Source organism: Canis lupus, chromosome 31, assembly GCF_003254725.2.
Source record: "Canis lupus dingo isolate Sandy chromosome 31, ASM325472v2, whole genome shotgun sequence".
Classification (NCBI taxonomy): Eukaryota; Metazoa; Chordata; class Mammalia; order Carnivora; family Canidae; genus Canis; species Canis lupus.
Window position 1 is genome coordinate 17,854,442 of NC_064273.1, and position 26,034 is coordinate 17,880,475.

Genomic DNA, 26,034 nt, shown 5'->3' on the forward strand with positions numbered 1-26,034 from the left:
ATTTATAAAAGTAATTCATCTCCATCCTTTGTACTTCATGCAAGGCATTCTACTCTTGGATACTATAAATATAAGTATACACATAAACGTAAACCATTAATTAAACATTCAGTGAAGGGAAGTGGGAGACATAGTTATGGGATACATAAGTCATTGGAATAAAACACATAGCATAAGGAATTGACATAATATCATTGCCTGTAGTCCACAATATTGTAATAGGGATGTGAAATACCTGGACAGATGGTAGCTACACTTGTGATGCGCAGAGCACAATGTATAAACTTGTTGAATCACTACTTTGTACACCTGAAGCTAAGGTAACATTGTGTGTCACCTATACTAAAAAAAATTGATACCTTTTAATACTTTCTAATGGGCAAACTGTACCCTACACAATATGGGTGACTTAGTGGGCATGGGGAGCAGATATCAGAACATAAGACTTTATAATCTAAACATTAGTTTTGCAGCAGTAAGTGTTGAATTGAAATACGCTTACGGAGATTGTATCGACCCCTCAACCACTCTCCCATCTCACTTCAAATGACCAGCTTAGCTCTGTACATCCAAAATACAGCCATTCTGACCCACTTTATCTTTACCATATCATTTATGGTATGTCTTCTACTTAAACACATCAACATTATGTCCATATTTCTGTTTATTTTTCTTTCCCTTCCTTCTCTGCCTCCTTCATCCTACAAACATCATGCTCTGCAGGTCTAATTAGGAAATTCCATGATTCAATGTAAGTTCAATTAAGGTGGTCAAACAGTAGCAGATCTTGGGAAGGAATAACTTTCTCCACATATTCTTTCTCAATTGATTACTTCATCACATTTAAAAATTTGCATTTTAAGATTTGGTAGCTAGATATTCATGGCAGCATTTGCCTTGATATTTGCACTTGTATAGAAATAGTAAACTATTTCAAAAACGTTTTTAATCATCTCTTCTCTTTGTATGATTACAAGCCCCTTCATCTATTAGTTTCTCAAACTGGATGAATTCCACAGTGGAGTAAACTACAACTGAAAAACTTGAAAAAATATTTAGCTATATGCAATGTATTTTTTTAATTGTATGACCTCCATGGAAGGAAGTAGAGGAATTCAGAAAGTAAACATTATAAGGATTTTAATCTTGATTGCCTCTTTGACCCTATCTTTCAATTTCTCCATGTGCATGGGACTGTATATTTAGGAACACATGGGAACACATCTAGGAACAACAAAACTAAGCTAATATATTCCTAGTGTGAATGTTGACTGCTAGCAGACATTGAATCTAAGTATGAAACCTGGATTTCACCAGAATGAGGATAAGACAAATCATATCCTAATATAGAGAATGTGTAACTCAATATAGACCAGGAACAACATACTATTCCATGTTATCTTATAGTAGATAGAGTACATGATTTTGTTCAGTTACACATTACGAAGACAGAATTTATGAGATCAGAACTAGAGTAGTAAAAGAATTAGATGTCTCTATGGATTCTTTGTGAAAATTAATGTCTGTAACAGTAAGTCAGTAGGATTAAACCATGTATTTGGAGAATAGACAAGCTTATTAATTTCAAAATGTATATGGAAAAATGAAAGAAATTATTTTATGAACAGAATATTTTACACCTACTTTGTGTTGTAGAGTCAATGTAACTGCATATAATTTAATAAATAGCTTTTTACATGCTTCCATAAGTTTTTCACTGTTTTCTCCCAGATTTGATGATAGCTGTGGGATCATAACTATCACTTAGTGTTGGCACATTAAATAAGTTTCCTGAGCTGAGAAGGACTAAAAAAAATTAGTTGCTTAAAATCAATTGTGAAGAAGGTACTTTAGGGACTAGCAACAGTGCTCTAGCATACGTTTCTGAGTCTTAATTGACCTTCTTAAGCTACTTGGAGTCTCTGGAAGGTGTATCTCAATAGCCATAGGAAAAGAAAATTTTTAAAAGGATATTAAAATGATACCTACGTAAAATTGAGTTCTTGTTGTTGAGATAACTTATTTTCTAATTAATTATTAATGATAATAACCTATTTTCTGATTTTCTTGTATTTAGGTGGGTATACTGAAATTTATTTAAAGCCATCAGTATAGTTTTGAAGCATTTTCAAGTAATAACTATGGCCATTAAACAATCCTAAGCTTTTTAGGATTTTTCCTTTGCACCTAGTGAAAAGGATAAGTTTTATTCATTCTCGTATTGATATCTTCAAAAAGACTTTGTTGTCTGAATGAATAAAGCCATCAAAGAATCAATGAATGAATCAGTCTGTGTTGAATAATTGTAAGTAATTATATAATTAGATTAACAAATATAAGAAATAATGCAAGAGGAAAAAACACTTGCATTGGGTGAATTTTTATGGGTTTCGAGAAAACAAAGTGATTAATAGGAAAAATTACATTTTAGTTTTCCCTAAAGAGATATGTGAGTGATGGAGACTAGGAGTAGGTTAAGTAAGATCCAGTTTACAACATTTTATCAAGCTTCAGGAAATGGAATAAAGGCAATTTGAATCAGTTATGACAATAGAAAAAAGGAAATTAGAATTTGCATCAACTGTGCTGATTCAGTTAGAAAGAAAGAAAGTAGAATTTGAAACTTTACTAAAATCCTCCAAATGTTATACCTTTTCAAATCACAATTGTGTGTGTGTTTGTGTGTATTTGTGTGTGTGTGCATGCATGCACGGGCGTGTGTTTGTGTATGTAATTGCCAGGTTACCTCTCCTATAATCAGAGTAATAAATGGAGCTGTAGGAGATTCTGGGATGATTCTTACAAAAGATCATACAAATAGTGAGTAGCTGAACCATGCTACCAGGTAATCCAGGAAGCAGAAACTGCCTTTCATGGAAACACAAAATCTTAAAGCTTAACACATTGGAGGAATGTCTGGGTGGCTCAGCGGTTGAGCATCTGTCTTCCACTCAAGTCATGATCCCGGGGTCCTGAGATTGAGTCCCACACCAGGCTCCCCATAGGGACCCTTCTCTGTCTCTCTCTGTCTCTCTCTGTCTGTCTCTCCCTCTCTCTCTCACGTGCATGCAAGCACTGTCACTCTCTCTCTCTGTGTCTCATGAATAAATAAAATCTTAAAAACAAAGCATAACACATGAGATTCACAAGAACCTTAAAATTCATCTACTTAGTACAAGCACATTGCCTCTCCTGTCCTCTGCTGATTCTACTTTCATTTAAGATGATATTGACCATATATTCTCTGACACTTGCAAAAGGATTAGTGAATTACTTCTTATAAATAAATGCAGTCAGCAAGTCCTCTGCAAATAAAACCAACACACCCTTTATCTCCTCTCAGCTTTCCTCCCTAGACAGATGATAGCAAGTATTTCCCCACATGCTGATATTATGATTTCAAAATAACTATTAAGGAGAAATCTTAATTGTCATTTGGCCCTGCTGTCTATTTTCTGAGAAAAAGGATTGCTTAAGAGAAGCTATATCAAAGCAAAATGGCCATTTTTCTTTTAGTAGCTGCCCTTCAACATTAATTGGCTTATTAATAATAGCCCTATTCAGCAAATCATCTCATTAAGTTACCTAGGGGAACATTTTGCAACTAGATTATCTTAAATCATTCCCTAGGCATTTAAATTCTGTAAATTAGGCACTCTACAGATGCATAATTGAGATTTTGATACCTAGGGGAGTATTTGGTAACACCCACTTTAATTTTTTTCCCTATTCCCCAGGAACAGCAATTAAAGGATTAAAAAAGCCTCCTTGTCTAATATTGAATGGAAAATGAAATTGACTTAAATGGGGGGAGATATTAGGACTCCCTTTGGTTCCTTATGCCATCAGTCCAGCTACCTAAAATGATGGAGGGGTTTTTAATTTATCATACTAAGAGCTTCAGCAATTAAGAGTTAAATGATAGGTATTTCAGAAGAGACTATCTACATGTCTTATGCTTGTCAGGAAGTATCACTTCAAATGCTCAGTTCCCAGAAATACTATTTTTGGAGGATTATGTGAAGGACATGAAGTGTCTCCATCACTATGAAGAATAAATTTTATCCTGGGATAATCCAGACCTCAGCTGTTGGCTCATTTTCTGGCTCTTTTACCCGCATCTCTATTCAGATCCAAAGCAAAACTCAACTCTGGATTTTCATCAAGATATTCATTCTCAGCTGACACGTTGTGTTTTGGCGACAGACAGGCAGACAGAAAAGATATTCATTCTCACCAAGCACTTCATAGTTACTTAGAACTTATGGAATTATTAGGGTAAAAAGAAGGCCACAAGGGCAGCTCTTTCCTGCTCTATGTACCCCTTGTCTTTATCTAACCTTTCAACTCTCCTATTTCTCACCCATTCCTTCCTATAGATGTGTATGTGTATACACAGTATAGAACATATCAGATATTTATGTTACATAGATTTTATTGTGTCTATGTATGTGTTTATATATGTGTCACACATACACACATATATAGACACAATATATATGTCTATACACACACAGTCCTCTACAAATAATAAAACCACTAAAATCTATACATACACATATGTATACACATATGCATATAATATGTCCTCTAATGTCATTTTTGAATAAATATTTTAAGGGTTCTTTTTGGTCCATATCTATAGCATTTTTACATTTACTGAAAACAATAAGCCTATAGTGTGTATCTTACTATCTCCCAGTGTTCATGCACCTTTGTGAGATTTTCATCATTGCGCTTATGTTTGCGTCTAAACCACTGTGAAAGAATCACACTTTTTTGTTAAGTTAGGACAAATGAAAAATGGCACTGGAGTTTATTATTTCCAAAGAGGATGATGTCACCTCCCTAGAAGAAACATTCCTAGCCCTGGGATTTAATATTAAGTTTCCCTGTTTCATGCTCCCAGAGCATTCTTGGTTTTTCAAAGAGCTCATGTCTTTCTTCTCACTTGATGTGAACTCCAAGATGAGCATATTCTACGTGTGTTGTTCACTACTGTGTTCATAGTTCTAGAACAGGCCCTCTACCCAGTAAAGGTAGAATGAATAGTTGATGGATGGATTGATAAGGAATGAAGGTGGTGGGAAAATCATGGCTGTTTGGCACAGCTGTCCCAAGCATTTCAAAAGCATGCCTAACCTCCTTTCTTAGACTTACTAGTCATGTAGTGATGTAGGCAAGTTACAAGCATTCTGGTCCAAATTATTTGTTTTTCCACTGGTCTCTTCAGTATTCCTCATATTACCTTAAAATAGCAATGGACAACAATGTATTAACTTAATCCATTTATAAGCTTCAAAAAGCAAAGGAAATGTCTCTTGTTTATATGGCTAACTTTAAGTGCTTTTCCAGAACTCATGGATTCATTAGGGGTACTAATATCTTTAGTTTTAGATGAATTATCAAAATAGCCTGATGCTTTTGTAATAAAAGTTCTATATAACCAAAAATAATTAAGTAGGAAGATAGAGTAATAGTATGGCATCAAATTAATAACGTCTTCTTGTCTCCTTTTAATGAGCACTTCATGTTTGTAGCACCATCAATTTAATGCAATCATGCATTTAACTTCCATAATTTCATTTCAGAGAATAAATCCTCAATTTTTACCATAAATGCTGAAAACATTGTTATGCTTTATAGCCAAAGAAACATTGTAAAATATTGGCTCAACATAAAGTAATACTGGGCTGAGCTCTGAAGTTAAAAAGGATTCATCTGTCTGCCCTTTATCTGTCTATCTACCTACCTAAATCTATCTATCTATCTATGTATCTATCTATCTATCTATCTATCCATCTATCTATCTATCTATCGCCAGGCTCTAATTTACTTATAATTATATCTCTGGGAAATTGAGTTTTGCAGTTTCAGTGATAATTTATTAAATACATCATTCCAGAAAAATATTATTTTATTTTCATACAGTTATTATGGAAATAAGTTCTCCTTAATAATGGCTGTCATTTGTTAAGTGCTTATGATTCCTAAGGCCCTGGACGACCCAAAGTACTTGGTTTTCCTCATTGTTCCCTCATGAAAGCTGACAGATGCAACTGTTACTATCATTTCTATAATAGAAACAAGGCATTGAGGTTGAGGAACTTACCAGTGTTTAAATGGTTAACATGGCACAGCCAAATGTTCACATTATTTAGGATAGTTTGTCACTAAATTGTATAGATTTATTTTTCTGTGTTAATTGTAATCATAGTATATTTTTGAAATAGAGGGTAATTATAAAACACGTTCTAAAGCCTTTATTTTAGAATCAGGATTTAAGTGTAGGTGTCCAAGGACAGCATACCATATTTTATTTTCTGATGCTAATAACATTTTTAACAGGTAATAATATTTCTTACATATTATTTTATTATGACTCTAAAACATCAGAGTAATAAAAATTTAAATCTATAAAAAATATCCAGCCTCCATTTGCAAGACATTGTATCTCCCCCCACACCACCTCAAACCTTAAACAGTAGTCTCTGGCAATTATTTTAATGGATATACTAGACTTTTTCTGTAAATCATGTCTTATTTTTTCTGCACACATGACTATTAATAATTGAAAAATGGCCAAACAGTAAAATTATACCTGTGAAATAAAAATAAAGATATTAATGAGGGTGAATCATCAACCACTGAATTATCAGGAATTAATTAGGAAATCATTGTTTGGCTAAAATTTTAAAAATATTACATATATTATAGAAAATTCTTAGAAATGACTTCATTGATAAAGCAACTTTATCAACTTTCTGTAGATGATAAATATCTTTTTTCACTATTAATAAACCACTTTTTCTATCTGAAGATAAATTATTGTTTTTTTTTAAATTACAACTTTAGTATATGGGTATTTACAAAATATTTGTATTGCCTCTACAGAAAGATAAAGAAGATCAGTGGCTAGAGAAAAAAGTCCAAGGAAATAAAGACCACATTATTTTGGAGCATCTACAGTGGACAATGGGGTATGAAGTTCAAATTACAGCTGCCAATAGATTGGGATATTCAGAACCAACAGTCTATGAGTTCAGCATGCCACCAAAACCGAACATTATTAAAGGTAAGCAAAACTATATGCTTTCTTAGGCTGGCAATAAAAACGATATCATCTTTTTTTATAACTCCTCTGGATTTTTTCTTAATATTGAAAACATAATTTTATAGAAGAAAAGTGTAAATTCCAAGTTCTAATCATGATTATTGTGACATGTCTTACTCAAGATTTCTCAAGTCATTCTTGTCATGAAGTATCAGTTAACTTGTAAATACACGCTGACAATTTTGGTGAAGTGATGGAGATAGGATAAACGGTGGGGGTGGGGGGGCGGAAGGTAAGAGTGAAGTGTCAAAAGTCAACATGAAAGATTTCTGATGAGACCAAAAAATCTTTTGCAAAGAAGACAACTTTTCTACCAAACACATGGAGGCTGGTCCTTCACTTTTGGAAAAATGTGGTCAAAGATAACGATAAGCCCATCCATGACTAATCAAGCAAGTTGATTTTGGAAAGATAGACTCAAACACACAATGAGGCAGAAAGGGCCACAGACATAGCCTTAGAAAAAAAATTAATTAGAGTTAAAGGAGGCTCGCAATGTTGCAGGACACCCTACATCCATATTCACAGCACACTAGTGGATTCTACCTTTATTAAGTAACAATGCTTGCATCATTATATGCTTGTGATATGATCAAAGTCCACAGAGGGATGTTAACATTTTTTTCAGATACATGCTGTAGAGGTAAAGATGCAAGAATTTTCCTGATTTATAGTCATATTTGACTCTGTGATTGTCACATGGATCATATTTTAACATCTATCGTTCTTTTAAATATAATATGTAATATTTACTGGGAAATTTTAAACATACATGTATGAATATATATAATATACATATGCTCTTCATATGCATATATGTAGACATGAGAGCAGCATATTCGTAAGCATGGCTTATTGGAGTCATATGAGAGTATCAGTATTGTTACATAACATTTTTGAAACTGGGTTAAAAATAAAGTTTGTCAGTTCAGTCATGCTCTTTAACCCTCTTGTAACTTCAAATTGATATTAATATCATTATAATGAGCTTGTGATCCGTATATCTTCTCTTTCAAATTGAAAGGATTTTTATATAGTTAATCTTCCTATTAAAAAATAATTATTATTGGTTATGTGGTTTAAAAGTAATTGATATTTTGACTTTGCATTATTAATATTAATTAAGTGCTTCCAATTATCATTTGAAATTAGGAAGTTGGGAGCATCTAGAACTAATATTGATATAATATCATTTTTAAAAATTTATGAACTAAAAAAAAAAAAAAAAAAAAAAAAAAAAGAAAAAAAAAAATAAAATAAAAATTTATGAACTACTTTTGCATTTATTATCTCATTATTTAATTCATATATCTCTGACTCTGAATTGAACAAGGAAAAGTTATACTCACTTTACAGATATAAATTTGGGGGTTAAGGGATCTGTTCAAGATCAGAGCTACTTTAGTCATATGACGAATCCAGTACCCTTATAAGATGATACACCTAACCAAGAATAATGGTTGAATACACTGTCAGGTTCATTGCCTTGGTGACTTTGAAACATTGGTAACTACTTCTACAATTACAATGTTTTATATTTGTAGTAATTATCCTCTATACAAATATCTGCAGCATGATATAAATATGATTCTAAATCTGAGTTAAAATCTTCAAAGGATGATCGCAACAGTGTACTCTATTTCCTAAATCTTTAATTTAGCTAATATGTTTGGAGGAAATAATTATTTTTATTGAGATAAAAATTAATATTGTATGAAGTTAGAAGACAACATTTTAATGACATTTTATAGGTAACACAGAAACTGTAAAAAAATAGATTTTATGCAGGTTACTTTATGTTATACTTTCAGAGTCCCTGCTATTTTCAAAAAAATTGTTAATAAAAGCCAAAAATAAGTATAGAAAAAAGGATAAATAAATAAGAATATATGTATATACATATATGCATACATATATAGATACATATAATTACATACATACATATATATACCTAAGATATATTATGATACATTTACTATAAAAAAATATTTTGTTTCAATTTCAAAATCAATTTGTGGGAAGTACCTGGAAGAAAAATGGAAAAATTATGGTTTATAGTTTCAGCTTTGCTTTTGTTACTTAATTTCTCTTGATATGCTTTTTCTTATCTCTGAGTTAGTTCTTCTGGATCTGCAATGTTAAGATTCATTCATTTGTTCCAGATATTTATTGGGATCTTGCTTTGTGACAAGGACGGAGATGAGTAGAGAGGAATGACCTGTGAAAAATACAGAGCTGGCCTCTGTCCTCAAAGATTTTACAATCTCCTAGGGAAGATAGACATAAAACCAGAGTTAGAATAACCACCAAATAATTACAACTAGGAGATGTGCTGGTACTGTATGCTGCCATGAGGGGGGTTGGCATTTGCACCTAACTTGGGGTGATAGAGTGGGGGTAGGGAGGGGTTCTCGTAGAAAGTGCCTTCCCAAAAGAAACTTACTGGAAATGAGCCTTCCAGGGAAAGTGTCATATATAGAAGAAGCCTTTAAGGAAGAGAAAAAAAGTTGATCTGCTTTAAGAACTTTAAAAAACATGGCCAAAGAGAACCTGGAGATATGTGAACAGAGATAAAAGATAGAGAGGGATATAATCCAAGGTCTTCTGAAAACTGCATAAACAATCATAAGAGAGTACTCACTTCAGCAGCACATATACTAAAAAAAACAATCTTAAGGGAGATCTTAAACGCAATAAGAACTCATTTCAAGCAAGGACATTATATGAGTAGATAGGCATTACCGACAGATTGATCTTACTCATATGGGTAAAAGGAAGAGATGGATGAACAAGAACACTTAAAAGAAAGTGATAGTGGTAGAAAAAGAAAACCATGAATAAATTCTGGACATAGTATAATGTAGGTTAACCTTAAATGTGTAACAGATCAAATTCAGTAGATATTGATGACTTTTGCGTCTCCTGCTTGGAGGTTGGAACAATGTTGGCATCATCTCTCAGGATAAAGAATTTGAGGAGCAGGATTTGGAGAATAGGATCAAACATAAGATCAGTGTGTTATTCACTAAGTTTGAAATGTCAAGTAGTAGTTATATGTGTGCATTAAGATAAGAAGACTATCATAGACTGGAAACATACATTATGATGTTAATACTAATTGAATGGTATCTGAAGCCTGAGTGAGGATAACAATTACACGATGAATAGTGCCTAAGTTCTATGAAAAGGAGTCAATGTCTGAAATACTCGAAGATATCTCCCTGGTACCTAGAAGGGTGACTGGCACAACATATATGTCAAGGAGTACTTCTTGGGATTACTGAGTAGAGAAGAACTGAGCCCAAAAGGAATTAAAATAATATAAGAAAGAGCAAACCACATCCCTCCCATGAGAATAAGATGTTGTAGAGGTCCTGTAAAAAGAGACGACTGTAGTATCTTGGAAGTTAAGAGAGAGTCATCTTTCAAAAAGAGAAGCTGTAAATCGCATTTGCCACTTTAGATGCTGCTGAGAGGTCAGTGGAACTCAATTGAAAGAGATGTGAAGTGTCCTTCGTACAAACAACTTTGCTGAAGTGGCTGAGAGAGAAATTAGGTAGGAGTGGAATGAGGATTTATGTGAGGTTAGGGAGGTTTAGACTCCATGTTTATTTAATGCTTTTAAGAAGCTTCGCTATGAAGGTGAGCAGAGTTTAAAAAAAGAAAAACAGTGTCAGAAGGACTTTTAGGATGAAAAAAGCTGGAGTCTGTTTCACAGCTGATGAAGCAGATCATGCAGTCAAGGAGAAGTCAGAAAAAGCTATCTGAGAAGGTAGGAGAAAGAATTTCTCCTCTCTAAACTGTGCAGCTGATGCAGAGCAATAACAGCTTCCTGAAAAGGGGAAAGAAGAAGAAAAGATTAATTTATCTATAAAAATGTCACAAGATGATGTCTAATTAACTATAGCCACCAACTTGAATCCTGAATCCACTGGCTGCAAAAGCCTTGTGGAAAGCCACATTAAAGATGTGCCTTTATAGTTTAAGAATTGTTCGGTTTAGCTCCAGAAGGTTTCTCTGGGCAATTTTAAAGGCTGTGAAGAGAGATGGTGAGTTTGGGAGTCTTTATGCCAGCAGAATCCGATAGAGTTAAAATTATGTATTGGTAAATAAGGAAAATGATCTGCATGTGCCTTCACCAAAATTACTCTTGTAGCTGTACGATTTCTTATACCATTTTAAAGTAAATATTATAAATTCAAACTCATATCTGAAATATGTTATCTATAATAAACTAGCAGACCTTAAGTCTTTCTATCCAGTTTTAGAAGATGTGAACTTTCCAAGTTAATTTAGTTTTAATTCATTTTTGGTAGCAGGCATTGCACACTGTCTAAATAAGTTTATGGACTTTTGAATTTAAAAAGTCATTGCTCATGTGCATTCAATATATTTAACTTTTGTAAGCAACAGGCTAAATGTAAAGTACACATACTTGTTGGACTGAAGAACTATTTTTTAACATTATGCTCACCTTCTGTTTATATATATTATATTGATAATAATGGCCTTTCTACATATATAAATTAGTGGATATCACACTTCTCCATAGTGTATTATCCTAACTTAAAAAGTACTTTGTGATGAATAGTATTTTCTCATTTTCACTTATTAAACATGTGTTTACTTTGAAAGATGTGTTTCTTGATTTACATAGAAATAGGGTGCAAAATAACAATCTTGTTCCTTTTTGGAATATTCACACAGCATAATGCTGTCTCTTTTTATTTATGACCAATGAGAATATTCAAATGTTATGACTCGTTCTTATAAAATGATTACAAATCTATAGGAGGAGAGTCTGATAAAATGACATTTATGGATTCATTCTATAATCTCTCTGATTAAAAATACTCCTAACTTGGTGGAATGAATATAATCTAATGTTTTAAAAAATCCTTTAAAAATAAATGCATAAAATAAAAAATCCTTGATGATTTTATGTATTTCAATTTATTTGAAAAACATTTCCCACCATTTCTTTTGGTTTGTGACATGTTTAATACTGTTTCTTTTAATCAAAAAGAGGGAACTTTTTTCTTTTAATATTGTTCCCTTTTTCTGCTTTTGTTACTATGAATTGAACACATGTCTAATTTTAGCACTATCAATATAATTTGGGAAGAAAGAATTCCATTCATACATTGTTAAGATCTGATGATAAAATAATTCTACCATCTGAATTCAAGCATGTAATACATCTCTGAGAGTTCCTCAAATTTAAGAAGATAACAAATAAATTATATAATCACCATCACTAAATATATTGCTACAAATTTTAGGTCTTTTCTTTTCGTGTTTTCATGGTTTTTTTGATTATACCTCTAATGAACTGTAGAGGAAAATTATCTTGATGACGCTCAGTCTAGTTCCAAGAAACCTAGTATAACTCAACATAAACAAAAACAACTCATTCAAGTGCATGGCCAATACTAAAATGTCTTCTTAAAGTTTAATTTATGATCTGTTTGGAATATAAATAAGAGAAATTTTAAAACAATGGTGAACTTGAAGTTTATTTAATTGGCGAAAACTTCTTTTTAACTATCTGGAAATCTCAAAGCTAAATGTTAATACTACACCCAAAGCAATATTTCTTTGAAGCATGTAATGAAAAAATAAACCTATATTTTTATGCTTTTTTTTAATTTTTAAAGAGATTATTTTTAAAGAGATACAATAACATATGTCTAGAGTTTGCCTTTGGTCTGTTGGGCCAGTGCTCCTTGCTCTTCTATTCTTATGGCAAATTTTCATTGTGTGAAATGTAATTTTCACTGCTATTTCTTGGTAGTTTTATTCACTGTTAAAAATCTACTTTTATTAAATGTTTTTTCTAAGATAAAATGGCAGCTAAAAGTACTATCAGTAAACACTGCAGAATGTGACGAGCTCAAATTAACAGTAGCAATGTGAATTTACCAGTAGCCCAGTGATATGACAGCTGCCTGCCTCCTGGCTCATAAGTTACATCTTCATTAGAGAATAATTAAGATGCTTATATTAAATAATCAAAGACAGAACTATTGTCTGGTTTATGTGAAATAAGAATAACTAATATCATGGCTCAGATATGTTTTTAATATGTGACAGCTATTTAGAAATGTTCTATACCGATTTTAGCCATTCTTTGTCTTGTATCAATGTAATTTTTTTGTAGGTAATGTGTAACGGCTTTGTGTAAATCTTGCATTAATTATTCTCTTTTTTTTTTCTTTCCTACTGTCACTTTTTTCCTTTTCTTTACTTTCATGTTTGTAACCCTACTCTTTTCTTCCTTAATTATTTTATTCTTACTCTATTTTCAAAAACAATTTCCGTCATGCAGATAAATGCTGTGAAGCGAATAAAGGCGAAAATGGAAGCCAGTCATGGCAGCTGAATGCTGCTGGGTTTTCTTTCATTATAGCCATAAGTTTGTCTTGGATGTTTTAATGTTGTTGTAATATATTTCCTTTTATGCCTTGCAAGTTTACAAGACTAATCGGGAATTCTGATAAAAGATTTTCTATGGTCCAACTAATTATGCATGTATTTTCACCCATGAACAATTAGCCTATTTTCCTTTCCGCAAATTGTCAATCTTTAAAGTAGATAATTTGTCAGAAAATCACTGAAAGAAAGAGAATCAGGAATGTTTCTTCCAGGATACAGTTCACTGCATAACTTGCTTCGTTCTAAAGTTTCCTTTAATTTCTAAGGTTGACCTTGTTAAATATCATGTCACTTTTACTTGAAACATAAGCATTTGCTGCATCTAATCTTCTTTCATTTGATTATTTTGCAAATATAATTCAATATCCATGACCATACACTGTATAAATAGTAATTTTATTATGTAGAATTGTGGATCTTTTATATTGGTTTTCATTGTTACTCTTTCAAATGTAAGTTTCTAACTTCATGGACATTTATAAAATTTCATGGTGTTTACCATTTATATAGAACATAAACCTGGTAACTTTTATTATATTAGATGTGTATCCCTACTGTGCTGCCTATTTTTCTTTTATTGACCTAAAATGCCATAGGAATAAAGTGAAAGTGTTTCCTCTTTTAAATTTGAACACCAATTTAAAATATCCAGACTTTTCATTAAGTGAAAATATATCTCTGCAAATATCCCAAAGTAAATAATAAATTAATTTTGAATGTGTTTAAAAAGTTGCACCCTGTTCACTGGTTATGGATTGTGCTGTGAGCTGGCATCAAAAATTGATGTTGTAACAACATATACGTATACTTATTTTTCACATCTTTCTGGACATGTAAGAGTCAATATCTTTGCAAGGACCAGAGACAGAAGTAAATAATTTAGCTACTACTTGCAAGAAGATGAAACTGAGTTCCATTTTTCAAAGGAACCTGGATTTGAGGGAGTATCATGAGTAATGATTTCAGTTTTCACATTTTCATGCATTATAAAATAAGAAGTGTTTTGTGCTTTTCACTCCCAACCACACCCTAGTAAATGATCTTACTACTCATTCTGGATAATTAGAAAGCAATCAGATTTACATATGTGCGCAAAAGTGACCATACTAATATGGTAAATCATATTATTGGATTCTAGGCTTTGAGAATCACTCATCAAAAACTATTTACTTTTTTGCATGAAGGTATTCTCTTACTCTTTCAAAAAACTAGCTATAGGATCCTATTATGTAAGATCTAAGGCTAGACTTCTCTTTAGTAGTCTATCTTCTTTATCTTTTCTAAACTCTGCAGTGCACTGCTGTCTTTCTTTCTTCTTACCTAGCAATAACCCATCCACAGATTAAACATACTTCTGCCTCCTTCCCTTCTCTTCTGCTGACACAAAGGAACTTCCAGACTTTAGTATGAAAATCTAACCTGCTTATGGGGAATGTTCTATTTTTAAAATCACCATAGCCAACTTTTTGTTTTTTATTAAAGAACTAATTATAAGTGCATATAATATTCAAGGATATCTGTGCTTATAAAAGATATGTAGACTTATTGGTTACTAATATGTAGAAAGTGTTGGGAAAAAAGTTTCAATAACTCTTCCAGGAACAATTTTTCTGTTCACTATAACCTGACTGGATCTTTCCAATAAGATAAATGCTTCTTCAAGAAAGTCATGTAGAAATTATTTTGACATAATATATGATAGCAAAATATTCTTAAGAACATGGAATAGGTCTCCTATAAGATAACATAGTTGATTTTTTAAATTTAATATTCTATGACTTAAGGTTACCAACAGTGATATGAAGAAGACTCGAAATCAGGTTTATATGATACCTAAAATAATATTTTGACAGTTGATAAAATAATCTAAAATTAAACTTTTATTCTCACAGAATTACATTTAATAAATTCAGCATTTAGTTTTTTTTTTTAAAGATTTTATTTATTTATTCCTGAGAGACAGAAAGAGAGACAAAGACAAAGGCAGAGGGAAAAGCAGGCTCCTGCAGGGAGCCAGATGAAGGACTCCAACCCAGGACCCTGGGATCATGACTTAAGCCAGAGGCAGATGCTCAACCTATGAACCACCCAGGAACCCTTCATTTAGTTTTTATAAACATCTAAGTACAGATCAGGTTTTTAATCCTGAAATTAATGAGCAACCTTTCATTTGACCAAATGTTTATGCTTAGAAGACGTTATTTTACAGTTCTGAGAAATGCATACATTCTTGAAAATAGATCCTTAGATATCTTAAAATACAGGCTCTGTGCTTTGGTTTATTTCCACAAGAAATAGGAAAGCACAAAACTCTGAACAGTATAGCTATAGCATTTCAATAAACAAAACCTTAGGGATTGTAAATTACCATCTCTGATTTAAAAAAATAATAATAAAGTGTAAGTGTTGCTAAGTTATCTTTTTTATAATCTGAGTTTTAGTCTTTAGTCTATATGCAACCATGTAATTTGACAGTGCTTTTTAGTCTAATTAGTATCTGCCTATAAGTCTAAGTGAATGTGAATATTGGTAAGCAAAACATAAAAATTCAGCTTATTTTATGTCTCTCCCTCATATTACCCAATGATTTTTTTTCATCCAATAGATTTTTAAATAAAATGCTGTGTCTGAAATGTATAAAATATGAACTTGTGTGTTAAGGTGAGTTTTATGTTAATCATTACATTTAATGTGTCTATGTCTATTGACATGTATATCATATCTCCAAATGTTTAATCATTCCAAAATTTTATTAACGGGCATATTATATGAGTTATTAGGTTAGGCTGATTTACTTATGGATGATTGCAGCTTTGGCATGTGGAGCATCAGGGTTAGTTTCTTGTATAAACATAGATATCTCCTTTTTTTTTCCTCCCAGCTCTTACTTGGTCTGTCTTCTTTTCTCCTTTAATTATTCAGTGCTACTGGTTTCTCTACCCCAAACCAAACTCTGTAATTATTCATCAGATCACTATAAAGCGCACCAATACCACGTGCCAGATGTGCCAGGAGAGTATGCCTAGCAAGTAGCAGTAAATTCTTTTCTATGAAACTTCTTACATGGGAGATTCATAGGTCAATTAACATTTTTCATCCTCTCTCCTCATATTAGTCATTGGGAATAGCTATACTTTATAAATGCTACACTCATACTATTTCCAAAAACATTACACAAAAGAACATATATGCATTCATTCCTGGTAGACATGGACAAGATTAAAATGTCTTATGGCTTTATTTTTTTAAATTTATTTCCATTATTTCCTTCACCTAAAGTATCTTAAGTATTTTAAAAAATGATATAAGTAAATAAATATATTCTAGACATTGGGTTAATAGTGTATGTATGTAATTTCAGTTGGACATATAAAATGAATACATATGCAAATAATTTAATTGCAAATAGTTTTTACTATTTAAATATACAGAAGATTTTTTTAATTAAGAGTTAAAAATACAAGTATGCACAGTAGTTCATAGGTTCTACAATTTGGATCAATTTGGAAGCCATTAAAATTTAACTCAAATATTTTCCATATAAGAATGGCCACTTACCGTATTTAACTAAATTAAAACTGAAATACGGAAAATTCTACTGTAGTTTCAACTTTATACAATTGGATTTGTGATTAGTCAGTTATATTCAACAAAACAGAGTTGCAAGAGGTAATTAATCATTTTTGAGTCAGGATGAGCTCTATTATGTATCTGAAAAGCGTCTTATTTATAATATGGTATACCTACACTGGGAATTGAAAAATAAATTTTAAAATTACAAATGATTTTAGTGATTTAAGGTAGATATTTATATTACCAATACAACCATTAACTATGTTTGGGGCGAGTTTTCAAGAAGAGTTAGCTCATGTTACCTATAATAGTACTTGCAGTTTGAAGTAGTTAAGAAACCTCTCTAGTTATGTAAAATTATCTGAAAATTTCCACCTGTTTGTTTTTGGTTATGATATTGGCAGCACTGGGAGCTTTAGTGTGTTACAATACTACCTAATTAAATGTTATTTATAATTTTCTTTAGCCCTTATGTATTATAATTTTGCTTAATGAATAAAGATATCAGATCATAAGGTTATATCTAAATGTGCCATTTTATGCATCTTATTATTATGGCTCAAATCTGTGAGGTATAATGTAATACCCTTCAAACAACCTTTGAATAGGTACAAATTAAGTAGGTTTTCTCTTATTATGGCTTAATTCCTTCCTTCATTCTTTTCTTCCCATTCATTCCACCATTTCCTCTCTTCTTCCCTCCCTCCCTCCATTCTTTCCTTCCAATTTATAATTTCTAATAGTCCCTCTCTTTCCCTGTCTCTTTCCTCTATTCCTCTTTTTTCCTCCTCTTTGTCTCTCTTACTCTCCTCTCTCTCTCGCCCACCCTCCAGCCTTCCTTTCCTCCCTCTGGATTTCTAGCCATAAATAAATAGGAATAGGATGTATTTTTTCTATTCCTTTTCCATTAATCAGTGGTAAATATTAAAGTCTTAGCATTTGTGGTTTGGATATATGTCTTAAAACCTTCAGAAAGACTAACGTATTGAATGGGTAGCTCAAATTTGCATAATTCATATGACTAGAGATGCAAATATTTGACAAATCGCCCTTGAAATTATTTCAGTATGAATTGAAATTAGTAAAAATTCCATTTCCAAATCAGCTGATGATGTCATAAAAAATAAAGAGAATTATTTAGTCACTATTAATTCTTGATAGTTTATCATAGAATTCAGAAGATATTACCACAGTAAATTTTAGGATCTAACTAAAGAAAAAAAAAATCTAATTAACCTGATTTCTTTTGTATCGCCATCTATATTGGTAGAGTTAACATTTAGAGTTAATATTTTTTTTAACTTTTAAATATAAAGCTTTAGTACTATCTCTTTTTAATTTATTGTACCTAAAAACTTGATGAAATACATAATGTTTATTATAGTATATTAAGCAGCATCTCAATTTTTATCTAAGGTAAAAAATTCAGTAATCTTAAATCTAATTTAATTGTTCTGAAATAAGAGATGTGAGTGTAATATCAATGCTTCATTTTCCAAATGCCTTTGGTTTTAATATCTTCTTATCTAAGATGAATCAGATAAAGATTTTTTGATAGTAGTCCACTCTTCTTCTATAGCTATTCATTAATTTCAAAGCCCAAACTGAAAAAATTGAAATAGCCAAGGAAAACTCATATGTTTAAGAATTCTATTATTATAGCTTCACTGATCTGAACTGCAACTGATGTCCTTACTGCTTTGTTGATAGACTATAATTCATAGACTATTATTTTACCTAATTTTAAAAGATAGATTCATTCAAGTATAATCAAATTTCATTTTAAGTGTGAACTAATTGTATTATAGGTATATTGTAAATTTTCTTAATTTGTGTGTGTTAAGTTATTCTTTATCATTCCATTTTAACTAATAAAATATAAAGTTACATATTTGCAAGCACTACATAATGTTAAGAGATAGCATCTTTTTCTTAATTATATCATATTTATTTTTATTCTATACCTGTACTAAATGGGAACTATGAAATAAGTCTCCTAGCTAATTTTTTTAAATGCAAGCAATTAAAAATTACTGTTTTAAGTAACATCCATGATTCATGAGCTTCTTTAAGAATATTTTTATCTCACATCTTACAGATTTTATGTATAACACTTGTGTTTTAAAGTGACTATTTCTGATCACTTTAATTGCATTTGTTTTCATCATAGCTTATTTTCTTGAAAAAAAAATGTACGTTGTAAATGTATTGTCTTCAGTATCATCTCTTATTTGAAACCCCCAACATAATATCCAGCACTATGTGTAATCCTATGCATGTGTTTCATAGTATATTAAATGTCATTTTATTTTCTGTACCTCTGTGTCTCCATTGTTGTAATAAAGAAAACTGAGGAAAATCTTTGTTATATGTGTTTTCTTTATTACTGGTACAAATCTTTTCTGTCCTTGTTGTGTGTTTTCATTTCTAACTTGGTCAAATCCAATCTCTCAATGTAATAAACATATAATCATTGAGTGACTTCTTTTTGGGATAAATAAATACATCATCAGTCGGCTGATGTAAAATAATTTAGATACACTATTAAATACTGTTTCTTTCATAGTAAACTAGTTCAAGTGTTCTTAGAAGACTTCGATAACCAGTACGAGATGAAAGTAATTGATACTATCTTAATAAAATACAAGAATATAGTTAATAATTTTAATAATGCAAGCATTGTTAAATAGTTTCCTTTCCTAGCAAAAGTTTATAAAGGCAGAGATAAATGCTTAAAGAGATTTTTAAATGTCTTTGGTTAATGTATTGCTATAATTTGGTTTAAGCACCATAAGAATAAAATTATAGAAAGTTCCTAAGTTTCTCTGCTTATACACAGCCAGGGTATGAAACAAAAATGACTTTGGTTCTATTCTTTAATTAATTCTATTTTTTAATGTGTACTGCCACACATGCTGTGTGGAATATTTAATTGACTCTTCATAAAGTCTCTTTAAAGTTTCATTATCCCATATTTTAGATGAGAATAGTGAGGTCTAAAGAAGTTGAATAATTTATGTAAAGAGTCACAGTTAGAATCCAGGTCCAGTGCTCTTAATGAAACATTATATTTCTTTTTTTGTTTTAGTAGTGGACCTGGATTCAAATGACAATTCTTTAATATGGAAATTATTCAGTTGGTTTTTACAAAGGACAAATTGCTGCATTAGATATGAATATGTATTTCTCTTATATAAATAAGTCAAGTGCTGCATTGCCAGATAAAAATGAAACAGTGTAGAAATTACAAAGGAGGAAATGTTCATTTTCAAGATTTGCATAATTTTAAGGCACATTTAATCTTTCTTATTCCAGAACAGCCTAGTCTTAAATGTAGGTCTTAATCTATATATCCCCCATTAAAACATATTTATATACATTTCAAAATGAAAATTTTAACATAATATTTTGTTATAACTTTTGAGCTCTTTCAGTTGATTCAACAGTTACAGAGGTTTTAGATGTGGGGAGAGAAAGAAAGTTGTTTTTCTTTGCTGTTCTTATTTTTCCTGAAACCCTTTGACAATGAGACAGTATCAAAAGGGAAGTATCTGGGAATTATTGGACATTTTTATAGTGACTGTCACAGAGACTTTACATTACTCTATTAGCTGTATATTACTTTCTTGTTTGGGATCACCATGAAAAAGCTAAAGAGATTTGAGGAAATCTACTCGAATAGCGTCATCAATACCAATTATTTTATGTAAACAAATTGAGGATCAGAGAAGCCAAATTGGGAGGCATTAACTCTCAGCATTCTTCCTGTCTTTGTTTTATCAAATTACACTGAATCAGAGAAAGAATAACTCAATCCCTAGTCTATAATTCATACAGACTTTGTCTTTGTCCCACTTCCTTTAATTTCTTCTTGATTGCCTCAAAGAAAAAACAATGTGAGTTAGGAAAGGCCATGTATAAATCAACTACAGTTCCTTCCAGTAATCTCCATACTCCATTCAACAAATCAGTTTACCTTTCTCACTTCCACTTTTATACAAAGCTCCTTTCCCATGATCAATGTAATATAATAAACTCACACTCAGTTTCTAGCTCTAAAGGAATATCAAATTAAATGTGATCACTTTATGATTTTTACATATTTCCTGAAAATACCTTATAAAATGACGTTTTTGCATTGTTAGTGGAAAGAGGTCATTTTCTAGTAATATTTTTGTGTACTGTCTAATAAAGACTAAAACAGGTGTTTTCATATCAGCATCTGTCCTTTTCATTTTAGGAAATCAAAATAAACAGCTTCAAACCAGAATTTACATAGTGACTATATGCTTGCTTCTCTACTGATTTCTCATTTATTATTACAAAGAGAAACAAAATATTTAAAAATTCATATTATAATTAATATAGACTATTTTTCCTTACTTAGATAAGGTTAGCAAAAGTAAAAATCAGCTCTTCAAACTAGCATTTCTGCTTTGAATGCATGAACAACAACTTTGAATTTACTATTGTCTCTATATAATTTCACAAAGGCTAAATATATATGTTACATAGAAGATTAAATGCAAAACTCTCTGATGTTCTTGAAAAATGCTAAGAAAAATTTTTCACAGTGCTTATTGGTGGAAAACAGAAAAAAATATTGTGGCATTTTTATATACTGGCCTGTTCCATCAAATGGCTCAGACATGAAGAAAAGTTTATTTAAGGGAATATAGCCATTGCTCTACAGCAAGGGCTGGTCTGGTTCATCGGTGAGTCCCATAATACTAAAACAGGAAGCCAAAAATGTTTAAGACTTTCCTGTGTGTCATCACTTAGCAGGTCATTTTTTTTTAATTAATGAAGGACATAAAAGATTGTTTATTGAATTTATAGACTTTCTCAGTCAATTGAGGCATGTTAGCCATTTTTGGGGGGAAGATTTTCAAGATATGACATTGTATTTTTTTCCCATTTTTGGAAAGACTTTACTTTTGAGAAGTTTCAGGTTCATACCAAAACTGAGAGGAATGTACAGAGTTCCCCATTTCTTCCTGCCCCAGTACATGTATAGCCTTCCCCTTATCAACTTGGAGAATGGTCCATTTGTTACAATTGATCGACCTCGATTGATACCACTGACATCGTTTTTACTCAGAGACCAGTTTTTGCATTAGGATTTATTTTTGGTGTTGTCCATTATATGGGTTTTGATAAATGCATAATGAAATGTGCGCACTATATAGTATTATAGTATTTTACAAAAGTTTCACGGCTCTAAAAATCCTCCATTGTCTACCTGTTTGTCCCTCCTTCTCTCCTAACCCCTGGCAACCACTGGTCTTTTTTACAGCCTCTATAGTTTTCCTTTTCTGTAATGTCATGTAGTTGGAATCACATAGCACATAACTTTTTCAGAAGATTGGCTCCTCTCACTAGGTAATATGCATTTAAAGTTCTTTCATGTCTCTTCATGTTGTGATGGCTCATTTTTTTTTCAGCATTGAATAATATTCCACTATCTGGATGTACCACAGTGTATTCATTCACCCAGAGGAGCATATCTTAGATGTACTTTTTAAATATATTGAAAATCTGCACTTCTATTTTAAAGTATACTATATGATATATTATTTTGAAGTACTATGTACTATGTAATAATATACATTATAAGTGGTCTTACATATTTAGATGTTTCATTTTAATAATGTAATGGGGGTTTTAAAATAGAACCCTAAGGCAGAAATTGAAATCTCTACAACTCAATATAGTGAATGTCTAATGCTGGAAAATTTTCAAAACTTAGTGTTATAAATTCCTTAGAAAATAATAGGATCTATATATTTGTTCATATTTTTTCATTTATTGTCTTATATATTTATAAAATTCAAAGGTCTGTATATTTAATAATTTTGCAATAGATTAGTTTTTAATTTAAACAAACAATTTGTAAAATATTGTAGTTTAATCTTATACAGTTATGATTCAATTTTGTAATATAGAGTCTTTAAGAAAAAAAGTATTTTGGGGGCACCTGGGTGGTTCTGTCAGTTGAGCGTTCGACTGCACTTTAGCTCAGGTCATGATCTTAGGGTCATGAGATGGAGCCCACGTGGGGCTTCACTCTCAGTACAGTCTGCTGTCCTTTTCCCTCTGCCAGCACTCATGTGCACTCTCTCTCCCTCTCTCTCTCTCTCAAATAAATAAATTAATTAAATCTTATTAAAAAAGAAAATATGGTATTTTTTACCTGTGCAAAGTATTCCATATTCAATAAATGGAACTAACTAATGTTAACAGAAAAAAAAATGAATTTGGCCAGTTAATGGTTAAGCCAAAGAACTAAAATTTAAGTTATTCTATTCTTTAACACTGGTTCATGTCTGTTTTTATCATATTCATTCCAATCTAAGAAGTTTTCTTCCCTATAAGTCAATAAAAACCTTCATTATCTTATGAGAAATACTCAAATCATCTTCACCAAAGAAAAATAACACATACCATAAGATTTAAACTGCATATGGAAAAGTACAGTTAGTGAGATAACAATAAATTTCCAAAGTAGCAGTTTGAATAAATAGTTATGACATATAAAATATTTTATATCTTGCATTTTTTTGTGAAATGATCAGTGGTTTCCATTCCAACACACTTAGCAATTTGAAATGTCAGTGTAGTTAGGAGCACAGGTATTCTGTTGTGGAAGGACTCTAGATATTTCACAATCTCTCATGGTTTGTTGCACCAGATTTATAAAAAACACTTAGAAATATTCATTTCTAAAGTTTTCAGTTATTTGAAACATTTACCAAAAATGTGCTGTTATCTATTAGATAATACTTTTTTTTCCAAAATCAGGACAGCTTATATCTTTAATTCCTTTCCTTATATTAAATATACTACTTTAACTTTTTCTGCGAATGTGACAAGTTTTCATCAACACTCTCATAGAAGAATAATAACTTTATATTTTAGAGTGTTCCTTTTTACAGGGAATTGTTTTCAAAAGATAAATACTAAAACCTTAAGAAGGATTGTGTAGATAATAAATTTTTAAAATGGTGTGAAAGAGATGAGCCACTTAGAATGTCATTCCATTACAAATTACACAGAACAGTTATATGTAATTATAAATATATATTATGTAAATGATAATACTTTATCTTATACAGTGTCCATTTTTAAAACATATTAATGGTCACTAATTAATGTTCTATCACTAATCACATGTTCTAGGCTAAGTCTATTTTCTCACTGCTTCAAGTATCAAGTAGAGATTGACAAGCCTGGGTGCATTATGGAAATGGAGGTGGAATAGGAGACAGGAAAGACTGGACAGATGTTTGAAGCCATAGCCCAGGCTTCCACTAGCTTCTTTCCTGCAACAGATTCTAGTTCCCTTCCTATGTATCTCTAACAACTCTCTACCATCTTTTGTGAAAAGATCACACGTTTGAGGTTCTGTTAGTGGTGGTGACTAATTTGGTTTGGGTGATTTATTTATCTACTCAGTTTGCAAGGTCCACATTTTTAATTTCATCATTTTTATCACTTCACTTTGACCTTTTCAACCATCTTCAGTATTTTATCTCTAATATTTATATATATGCTAATTTAAAAACATACCATATATTTTCATACATTTTCACATTTACTCATGGCGTATTCTGTCAATAATCACTTCCTGTCATCACATGGAAATGTTCTCATTCTTCAATACCATTTCAAGCATTGTCTTCTCTATTACGTCTTACTTGACCACGAACTACTAACATATATGATTTTCCCCCCATCTGCTCAGGTTACATTAATTTTTACCACTAGTAAAGCAATCAATTGCATTGCATTTCAGTTTCCAGTTACATGTCTTACTCTACTCTTCTCAATTTAATGAGTCCCCAGTGAAGAGAGTCTTTTGCCTTTTTCTTATTTCATCTTCACAACTGCTTGATAAGATTGTTTAATAAGATTGTGCTAAATTAAAGGATGATCATGTATTTTGGCCCAATTCAGCCTTGGGCAAAAATATTTCTGTATTATCAAAGGAGAAGAAGATATTTTGAAAAGATATTTTATAATTCTGCCTTTGTAAACAAACAAACATTCCTTGTCTAGGAAAAGACATTCTTAGGAAAATGTATAGAGTTTTGTAATTATAAATAATACACACACACACACACACAATTCTCTTCCCATTACCAAACCAGATATCCTCAATTAGCTAATTAGCTAATTATCTTGCCCCAAATCAGACAGTAAATATAAGTAAGTAAATAGATAAATAAGTAAAGTCTGGTTTATCTGTGCTGCCCTCTCAACCTACCTTCTCCCAAATAATACTTCCTAGTAAGGATAAGTGACTTGAAGGGAAATTTGTATTATCATTGAGTGTGTGTGTGTGTGTGTGTGTGTGTGTGTGTATTTGTTATATGTGTAAAGAACATATTGACGTAAGAATCAAAATAACTAAATAATAGAGACACAGAAACACAATGGTAGGAAATAGATGATATAAAATACAATCTTCACCCCCCCACAAACAAAGAAATTTGGTAGTAAGCAAGAATACACCTACATCAATATCGCTTAACTGAGTACACCCAGAAAAGACAACACCACCTTATTAAAATGTACTGAAATATATTGAGGATTTAAAACACATACAAATAGTAACAGTAGGCTTTGTTAATATATTTGAATAGTACTGAAAAATCATTGGTAAATTTTACTTATAAGATTAAAAACCTGAAAATTTCAGGAGTGCCTGGGTGGTACAGTTAGTTAAACATTCAACTCTTGGTTTCAATCAAGTCATGATCTCAGGGTCATAAGATCAAGCTCTTCATTGGGCTCCACACTCAGCTTGGAGTCTGTTGGGTTTCTCTCTCTCTCTCTGCTCCTATATCCTGCCCCCTACATTCTCTTTCTTTCTCTCTAAAATAAATAAATCTTTAATAAAAATCTGAAAT

The 26,034-nt window shown here is 31.5% G+C and overlaps 1 protein-coding gene across 2 annotated transcripts in view; it reads left to right on the forward strand.

Annotated features, from left to right (window-relative positions):
- NCAM2 (neural cell adhesion molecule 2) overlaps nt 1–26,034 on the forward strand; it is a 515,217-nt gene that overhangs the window by 464,889 nt on the left and 24,294 nt on the right. Inside the window, exons 15-16 of one of the 2 annotated variants that reach the window (XM_025449671.3) lie at nt 6,895–7,075; nt 13,443–19,481. In XM_025449671.3, coding sequence (XP_025305456.1) covers nt 6,895–7,075; nt 13,443–13,549 — 288 coding nt within the window. In that variant the 3' untranslated portion in view covers nt 13,550–19,481. Of the gene's footprint in view, nt 1–6,894; nt 7,076–13,442; nt 19,482–26,034 lie in introns of those variants that run through there. The other variant, XM_025449670.3, reaches the window with a different exon arrangement.